We start from the raw sequence: 9,341 nt of genomic DNA, 5'->3' as shown, positions 1-9,341 counted from the left end.
GGGCCCCTGCAGGAGCTGAACCTGGGACACCGGCCTCATTCTGCTTCTGAGCAGTTCTCCTTCCTCCCTGTGGTCAAACAGTTCCCACTGCCCAGCACCCTGAACCGGGCTCTGTGCACGTCCCTGTGTCCAGTGAATGCCCTGCCACTCGGCTGGGCGGGCCGTGGGCTGGTGCTAGCAGGTCCCCCTGTGTCTGAGCAGAGGGCTGTCACTGCATTGTATTTAACTAAGGCATTTGACAGGCAATGTGTTTCCTGCCTGGGCTGCGGGTGGCCATTAGCCTTCTAGACACGGGGTGGGGGTGGGCCAGCCCTTTGGCTCCTGGCTTACCCAGGGGCTGGAGTCCTCACAGGAGGCTCCAGCGAGTTGCTGGGGAACGCCTCCCTCGGGTCCGGGCACCAGCCTCCCCCAGCTCCTAGCTGCCCCTCACCGAGCCCAGAACACCCTGGGCCTTCCCCAGGGGCAGGGGCAGGGGAGACTCTCATCTCCGCATTCCTGAACCCTAAGATCCACCTGTTAGCACAGGCCAGCCAGGGACAGGGCCCCACAGAACCGGCTTTTCCAGCTGCCCCACATCACCAGCCTCGCCCAGGGGTGCGGGGTGGGGGTGGAGGGGGAAGAAGGTGGGGCCCCCAAGGAGAAGAGAAGGTTTCTCCTGGTCGAGGTTCTTGCCTGAGTTTGTGTAAGGGCCGGAGCCTCAGAATAGGTGCCAGCTACCTGGTGCCCTGGGACCCAGGGTGGTCCGGGAGGAGGGGAGGGGAGGAGGGCCGGACACGGAGACCACAGGCTCTGTCCCCCGCTGTGCTCCCGCCCTGGGCTCCCCAGCTCACACTAGCCACTCACACTCACTCACTACATGACCACACACACCCCTCCCCCTCCACCCACCCAGGCCCTGCCAGCCTCCTCCCTCCCACCCCAGGAGGTAGGGAGCCAGCTCAGTTTCCTCAGCGCCCTCTGGGTCCCCACCTGCTATCCGAGGGCCCCTCGCCCACAGCACTGCCAGACAGCACTCTGCAGACGGGGACCCCCACTGCCCAGTGCCTCAGGCCCCAGGCCAGCTGGCAAGCCCAGGACCTGGCACTAACCCGCTGCTCCAAATCCCAACTCCCAAGGAGGAAGCCCTCTCCTCAGCTTCCCTAAGCAGGACTGGGCGCTGGGTGGTGGGGGCTCCCTCTGACTCTCCCCGGGACCCCACCCCACCCACTTGTCCCCTCCCCAGATGCTCTTCAGCCCCTGTCCTCCCACAGGGGCCTCCCTGCCTGCTGGCTCCTGTGACCACGACTGGCCAGCGCCCAGGACCTGGGAGAGCCGCAGAGGCCTGGCTCAGGGAGGCTCTTGACGCCAGCTCGGTCCTCCCCTGGCCTCAGGCCCCTCCTCTCCTTCTCCCCTCCCCCTGCCTTGGCATTCCCTCCTCCCCTTCCTTCCCTCCCCTGCCCCCCAGCTCCTCCCCTGCACTTCCTCTGCACCCCTCCAGTCTGCCTGTCTCTCGCCTGTGAGTCAGCAGGGAGCTGAGGCCACCCCAGCCTGCCAGTCGGGGGCCCTCCCCAGGCCTCCTTGTTTCCAGAAGGCTCTGCATCCCAGGCTTTCTCAGCATTTGGCCAAGTGTGGGGCCCTGCCCACTGCCACCCCCGACCCCCGACCCCAGCCAGCCTCCTTCCTGGGGAGGGGGTCAGGACCGAGTAGCCAGAGAGCCGACCCTGGGGGTCCCCCCTCCCCCTGTCTGCCTTGCCCTGGTGCCCACCTTCACTCGACTGCCTGGCTCCCAGGCTGACCAGGGCCAGGGCCACCCCCACTTGTGAGCCCATTCCGGTGGGGGCTGGGTGGCAGGAAGGGTGGCAGTGAGAGAAGGAGGTGGGCCCTGTGGTGAGTCCCAGAGGGAACGCATGGCTGCCTGGAGCTGTGGGCTGTCTGTCCCCTGGAGGCCTGGCTGGCCGGACCAGTCCCAGCAGCTTATCTCGCATCTCCACCTGGGGCCTTTCCGGGGAAGCTGCTAGACCCTCTGGCCACACCTCCCAGGGCCCATCCTCAGGGCGGCCACACCCCACCCCGGCCGGCCCCCAGCTCAGGGCTCAGTCAGCTCCGGTCCAGCGCACAGCCTCCCTGCCCCCAGGCCTGCAGAAGTGAGGACCCCTCCCCCACTGCTTGGCCACCAGGCCCAGCTGCCTCCCTCTCTCTCCCCAGGTGGAGGCTCTGCTAGTGAAGTCACCACCTTCCTTATTCATTCTCGTCAGCATGGGGTTGCCATCTTGTTTGTCTTTACCTAATGTTAACTTAAAGGAGAAAACACGCTTATTTTAAATGGTAACTGTGAGTTCTGCATGCTGGAATTCTTTTATTTGCCTCTAGGGCAGACATATCCCAATCAGCAAAGACAAAGCCTATACACGGGACCCCACATGCATCTCTCTCTCCAGGACTGGCTGCGTCCACAGGCTGCTCCTGGGTCCACATGGAAGGAAGGGAGGGAGGGAGGGAGGGAGGGGTAGGCTTGGGGGGTGCTCATTGCCTCCCAGGTTCCCAGGCAACGTGAGACTGTGCCCTGCCTTGGGCTGCATAGCCCCCCAGAAGAGACAACGGGCTCCCCACAAGCAATGCCGGCCCCTCTGCTGGGGCCCCAAGAGGCTGGGGGTCGCTGAGCCTCTGTGGATGGTCCCAGGACTGGAAAGGGCATGCGCTGAGGCTGATTCTGTCCTTGATGCCTCATGGAAGCCGGGCACCCCCACAACCCTGCTGGGTCCCGACCCCACCTGAGCCTTGGCAGGGGCCGGGGGAGGGGCCACCAGAGCTCCTGGGTCTCCCAGCCGAGCCCTGCACACCCACAGACCCCAGAGCAGGTTGGTCCAGGATCTGAGCAGGTCCACGGGGCAGGTCGCTCTGGTCTCGCCTCCTCGCTGGGTCTCAAGCTTCCTGGCAGTGAGGGGCACCTTATGCTGCCCAATAATTTACACACGGATGGAGGGGAGGTGGAGGAGGGGCCGAGGGGGCCTCCGTGTGACCTGCACCCCCACCCACCCACCCACAGTTCAGCCGGTGACCCCACTGTGACCCGGAGCACTTCATCTCCCAGATCTGCAGGACGAAAGCCAGGACATGTTTGGATGGGAGCCAGCTCCTCCTCGGCCAGGGGGCCGGGGCGTGGTCCCCGCGGGGGTCACCAAGACGGCTCACTCCTGCTTCACAGGGGTAGGCAGGGCAGGGACAGGGAGGCTCACAGGAAGCTGAGGGCAGTGGGCTTCAAGGACACCCCAAGTGGAGGCAGCCTCACTTCCCGCTGGGAGCCCACTGCGGCCTCACCCTCTGGCCCAGGCCTGCCCGCCCCAGTGACCGCTGCAGGCTGGCCCACTGTTGTTCGGCATCGGGAGTTTGCAGGAAGGTTCAGGCCTCTGCCAGGGGTGGGCGGGGAGTGGTGAGCCAGCCTTGCCCACTGACTGACACTGTAGGATTGGTACTGGGAGGCGAGACCGGCCATGCTGAACTCCCAGGCATGAGGAGACACCCCGCCCCCCCCCCCACACACACACACAGACCCCTCACAGACACACCACTGGCACATCCCCCACTGCCACACAGGCACAGACAGCGACACACACCTTCCCCCGGGTGTCTCCTGCCTACGCCAGCTTCAGCCCCACCCCACCCCCCACAGACAGGCTGCTGGCAGCTGGCTGTGGTTTCCTAGGAAACGCCTTCACCATCCTGGCATTGGAGTCTCAGGGGCCTCCAGCATGTGCCGGACAAGCCCTCAGAGCCTGCCTGGGACTCGGGCTGCAGGTGGGCACAGCTGAATGCGGAGGTGCCTGGTGCACCAAGGGGGCCGGCATCAGGGGACTGGGGACAGGTCAGCTGGGCCCCTTCCTGAGATGCCTGCTGTCCTGGAGTCAGAGCTGAGAGAGCAGAGGACAAGGGCAGGGCTGGAGTCCTGCTTGCCCGCCTGGTACAAGGGTGGGGACAGGGACTTTGGGGTCAAGACCTGAGCCTCTACTAAGGCCACATGAGGGACCACTTCCAAGACCCTGCGTTGGCAGCCAGTCCCCCTCTGCCCCCAAGCACCCTTGGGTGTGGATCCAGGTGTCCACATGCTGACAGAGGCCAGGCAGGGCCTGGAGGGTGAGAGAGGCCAGGATGTGCCCTGAAGGTGCAGGGCGAAGCGATGGTTCACTGGCTGCCGGGGTGAAGGCGAGTGCTCGGCCTTGGAGCGCCTGCAGGGCTGCCACGCCTGCCACTGCACACTCCTGCCTCCAGGTGGGCCGGGCCCGAGGTCCGACCAGTCTACCCTAATCACTCTCCACCGAAGTGCCGGAGACCAGCACAGAGCAGTGTCTGCAGCACATTTATCCGCCGAGTCGCTGCCCCCGATGCCCGACATTGTGCTGGACCACGCCATCTGGGCAGCGTGGCTCAGGGCTGCAGCGGGGCTTCTGCGTAGAATCTGTGTGGCCCTCTGAGCCTCCCTGCCCCTCTGTGAGACGGGCTGGCCTGGAGACCCCGTGTCCCACTTAGAGGAGGGACTCCGGGAGGGATTGCCGGGGACAGGGTGCCTGCTGCGAGCTCTGGGATCCAGGGGGCAGGGAGGGCATCTGTGGGCCTGGAGGAAGGAGGTCAGAACAAGTGGGGCAGAAAATGGGATGAGTGCACCAAGCAGGGGAGGGGGAGCCAGAGGCTGGGCACAGCGCCTGTGGGGGGAGGGGTGTGAGGGGGAGGGAGAGGGGTTCCCAGAGGGGCCTGGACTGGGGCAGCCGAGCCAGGCCCAGCCCACACGTGCTCTGCACACTTGTCGGAGCACAGCAGAGTTTGCATAGCACTGTGCACGCCGCACCAGGGCGCTCGAGGAGTCGTGAGCTGTGCTGCCAGTGATAAGGAACGTGCTGGCGACACGCTGGGCACTGGGGACCCGGCCGCTGGCAGCTCTGAGGCCTCTCCCAGCTCTCAGCGTCACAGGGAGTCGCTGGAATGCAAGCCCGGTGCTGTCATGAGGATGGGCATCAATCCCGCTAACCATCTCCTGTCACTGAGAAGTGAATTCACTGAGGCAGGCTGAGCACACGGAGTATCTGAGAGCCGCTTGGCTGCCTGTGCCCGTGGAGGGTTCCACAACACCTTTGGTTTGGGAAACACACTTTCTACTCCTACTGGTACGCTCTTCTGATTCACCAGCTTTCGGCCTGTTTTCTAGAACGGGGGTCCCTACCCAGGGAGTCCGGGAACCTGCACAGGAAACAATGGCCCCTTTCAGAGAGACTGACCTCTCAGGGCCACATGGCATTTCCTCCCGTGGGCAGCGCAGGTGGCCCGCCTCCTGTACCACCGGGGACTTCCCAGACTTCCACTCACCCCCCGCCAACCACGGGAGTGGGGAGGAGCCCACCATCACCCCTTCACACATCTGCTTCGTGATACTTTGATAATTATTCCAAAACTAGAGGTCTGATGCACGAAAATTCGTGCAAAAGTAGGCCTTCCTTCCCCTGGCTGCTGGCACCAGCTTCCCTCTGGCACCCAGGACCCGGGCTTCGCTCCAGCCACCGGGCTGTTTCCCTTCAGTGGCTGCTGCCAGGCACCCAGGACCCGGGCTTCGCTCCTGCCCCAGCTTCGTCCAGAGGACGTCCGGAATGACGCCTGGAAGGACATTCGGTCTAATTAGCAAATTACCCTTTTATTATGATAGATAACTGGTGTCCTTAGCAATCCCCCATGTCTTTGCTCACTCAGAACATCAATGAGCCGGTGTCCGGGGGTGTCCAGGGCAGTGACGCTCAGCCTGCGATGCTGAGGTGGCGGAGACATGTCATCGTGCATTTGCCGAAACCCGTAGGACCTACGACGACGAAGGGGGAACCCGATGCGAACTATGGGCGCTAATTAGTGACCACACAGCAGCATGGGCTCACGGACAGCGGCGCACGCACCACACAGTGAGGGGTGCACGGGGCACTGTCCCCCAGGGCAGGGAGCTCTGCGGCTGCCCAGCGCCCCTGCTCTAAAATAGAAAGCCTATTAATTTTTTAAAGTTCATTAATTATGTAAAAAATACCCCCGAGACCGCCAAGGGGGCCCTGGGAGGACAGCAGGACTTGGCGACAGTGGTCTTGGCTCAGGCCTCACTGCATGGGCGACGGGAGCGGGGTGTGCTGGGCCTCTGAAGGCCACCCTACCGAGGGCCTCTCAGCTGCTCCAGTGGGGTGGGGAGGGGCAGCCCGAGTCCTGGAGGTGGGAGTGGGGGCGGGGGGAGGGGGTGGAAGGAAGAAAGGCAGCAGGACCAGCAGCCTGCTCTTCAGACTGGCTGCCCTGCCAGTCAGAGGCCTGAGGGCCTCATCCTCCGATTTCTGATCTGAGGTGAGAAGGCCAATCTTGGCATCAGGCAGGGCTAAAAATAAATCGGCCGGGGCTGCCCGGATGCCTCCTCCGGCGGGCGGGGCAGGGAGGGAGGCCGGCCTTGGTGACAGCGTCACCGACCCAGGGCCCAGCAAGGCCGCACAGGCTGGCATGGCTTCCCTCCCCCCAGCCTGTCCCAGGGAGGAGGTGTTCCCAAGTGGCCTCGCCCCCAGGGAAGCGCACCCACTTCCCACACCGTTGTGCTGGGCCCTCTCTGGGGGGGGGGGGGGGCTGGGTAGGGGAAGGGGCAGAGGGCCGATGTCACCATGGCACCCGGACGTCACCCAGGAAGGAGGGGCACCAGCCCAGGTATGGGGTCTCGCTCACCTCCCAGATCCCGGGCTGAATGACGACCACACAGCCAAGCAGGGTGTGAGCACCATGAAATCAAACTGACGTGAAAACATGATTAATTTGCTGCCTAAAGAAACAGTCACAAAGCCTTAAAAACACACAAAGCCGCCTTCCCTTTTAATTACAACTGCTGTCTGTCCCAGCACACCCAGGGGCCAGCGTCCCTGGCTGGGGAGGGTGGGGGTGGAGAACTGGCCAGCTCCAGTGGGAGCAGCCAGGACTCGGCTCCGCCCAGCCCCTCAAACGGGCTGAGAGGGCTTCAGTGAGGGCAGCCCTGAGAGAGGCACCCCATCCTGGGCACCTGAGCTAGGGGGTGGCTGTGGGCACGGCGGAGGACCCAGGCCCAGAGCGGGAGGGCACCCAGCAGGACTGGATGGCTGAGAGACCAGGAGCCTACAGGCCTGAGGGTCATTTTGGGGCTGGGCTTCAACTGCTGAACCTCAGCTGGCCCTTAGGAGGGGGTGGCCTGGGGCAGGGCCTGCGTGTCTCCTGCAGGGCCTCGCCCAGCCCCGGAGCTTGAGATGCTGCTGCTGAATCCAAAGCCCCTGTACGGGTCTCTGTCCTTGCACCTGAGCTCGGGGACCCCGGCTGGGTGGTCAGGAGTAAAAGTGTCCAGGCCAGAGCTGCACGTGGCTGACCATCTCCGGGAACCTGAGCCGAGGTCACTCCATTTAAGACATGTTTCTCCAGGGGGCAGTGCCCAGCTTACGAAGGACGCCCTGTCTCTCTCTGCCTCGTACTTCCCCAGACCCAGGTGACACCCGTGGGGCAGCCACTTCTCCCCTCAATGTGGGTCCAGGCACTCGGAGGCCAGGCCACCTGCCCCTCATCGAGGCCTTGGCTCTGCTGAGACCACAAGGCAGGGGCAGGAAGGGGGCTCTCCGGGGAGGGGACCCAGAGGAAACGGGAGACGAGGGTCCCATTGGGAGAAACCGCAGCAGAACTGACCCATTTGCAGAGATGTTGCCCCACTGGGGACGTCGGTGTCACCTACAGGCCCGAGGGAGGCGGAACCCACTGCCTCCCTGAGCAACAGCGCTGGGAACAGGTGGCCGTCTCTTGGGGGGCAGACCTCAACATGGGCGGGGTCCCTTCAACAGGGCAGCCGAGCTTGGGGGGCACAGGTATCAGTGGACACACAGCTCCCTCTATTCTCAAAAACGCTGAACAAAGAAAGAGCAAAACTCATTTTTTTCTTTCTTATTTCTTTTTGGTCTTTAAAGTGACAAAAGAGGGAAAGGAACACACCCTTACAAACAGCAGAGCGACGTTTTGTCCTTTCTGTGGTCAAGTCTGTTATCAAAGTGACAGCCCTCATAGCCTCACACATACGGGTACCTCCTGGCATCTCGGGGGCGGGGGCCCCGGAGCCTGTGCTGGGCGCCAGGTGGGACCCAAGCTCCGGGTGAGCGGAGAGGAGGGTGGGTGTCCGCTCCTCTAGTGCACAGAGACCCTGCGAGGGCTTGAAGGACCCACACGTGCAATTGGTGTCCTGGAGCCTGCAGGGCGGCCCTGAGCCGACAGCCCTGCCCAGGAGGGATGAGGCCGCAGGGGGCGAGGGGGACCTGGGCTCCCGCTGCTCCACAGCCAGAAATGCAAACGTCTGCGTCAGGAGAATAAATACGTTCAGCCGCCAGGCCCCGCGGCGCCCCTGTGGTTCTGTCCTTACAGCCAGACACACCTGCTCCTCCCAGGAAGCCCGGCGCCAGGCTGACCACCGCGGGCCTGGCGTGGTTCTGCACGCAGCCGGCCAGAAGGCACGCAGGGCCCCTCGGACGGAATGGGGGGCATGGAGGACACCCCGAAGTTGGAAGCTCCAGGAGAACAGCCATGCCCTCATCGTCGGTGACCTTGTGAGAAGCAGAAAGGGGCAGAGGTTACCAGGGGCCAAGTATGTATAGTACAGGTCCCTTGGGGTCCAAGCACCAGGCCTGAGCGTCTACTGGGCATCTTCTCAGCCTCTCCCCAGCCCCCCAGCTCCCACGGGCCCTCACCATCTCAGAGTCCCGCCTCCCTGTGTGCCCTCGGCCGCTGGGCCACACAGTGCCTGCTGCTCCTGTCCTGGGCAGGGACCCCTGAGCCCCTCCCACTACCAGGGGCCCTGAACTGTCTGGGGCAAGATGCAGGCTGCTGAGGCCTCAAGGGCCCGGACCTCAGGACTCACCCTAAAGCCCGCAGCCCTGGCCAGACACACAGGTGCTGAGGGGATGCTGCTGTTCTAGGTCCTTCGGGCTGCTCATGGCCGGGGTTTGGGGGAGCTAATGGCTGTGCACATGGCCCTGGTTCATGGCTCAGAAGGACCCCAGTGTGTGACTGTCAGGGGGCTTGTGACTGGCGTGTCCTATAGAGTCACTCCCCCAAGTCCAGGCCCCTACCCTCCAGGCTCACCCTCTGGCCTGGGGAAACTCCCCGGGTGGGGGAGGGGCACACCCTCAAATAGAAAATCCTTTTCCAGGGGACCATGGGCTTCAGCCCTGCTTTTCACTGTGTCCCCACCTCCCATCTGACCACTGGCCTCTGGAAGGCCATCCCAGAGTGGGCAGACCTGGCCACAGGGACAAGCAGGCACTTCGCCCAGTTGTCTCAGGGACTTCCCCCTCTCCCCACCCCCC

At 63.8% G+C, this 9,341-nt stretch overlaps 1 protein-coding gene across 1 annotated transcript in view; it reads right to left on the bottom strand.

The window, feature by feature from the left end:
• INPP5A (inositol polyphosphate-5-phosphatase A) overlaps positions 1–9,341 on the bottom strand; it is a 193,194-nt gene that overhangs the window by 174,383 nt on the left and 9,470 nt on the right. The window contains exon 2 of the mRNA XM_005879657.2: positions 8,411–8,579. Coding sequence (XP_005879719.2) covers positions 8,411–8,520 — 110 coding nt within the window. The 5' untranslated portion in view covers positions 8,521–8,579. The remainder of the gene's footprint in view (positions 1–8,410; positions 8,580–9,341) is intronic.

This window comes from Myotis brandtii, unplaced genomic scaffold (assembly GCF_000412655.1).
Source record: "Myotis brandtii unplaced genomic scaffold, ASM41265v1 scaffold604, whole genome shotgun sequence".
Taxonomy (NCBI): domain Eukaryota; kingdom Metazoa; phylum Chordata; class Mammalia; order Chiroptera; family Vespertilionidae; genus Myotis; species Myotis brandtii.
The sequence above is the reverse complement of the archived record's forward strand: the minus strand, read 5'-3'. Positions and strand labels throughout refer to the sequence as shown.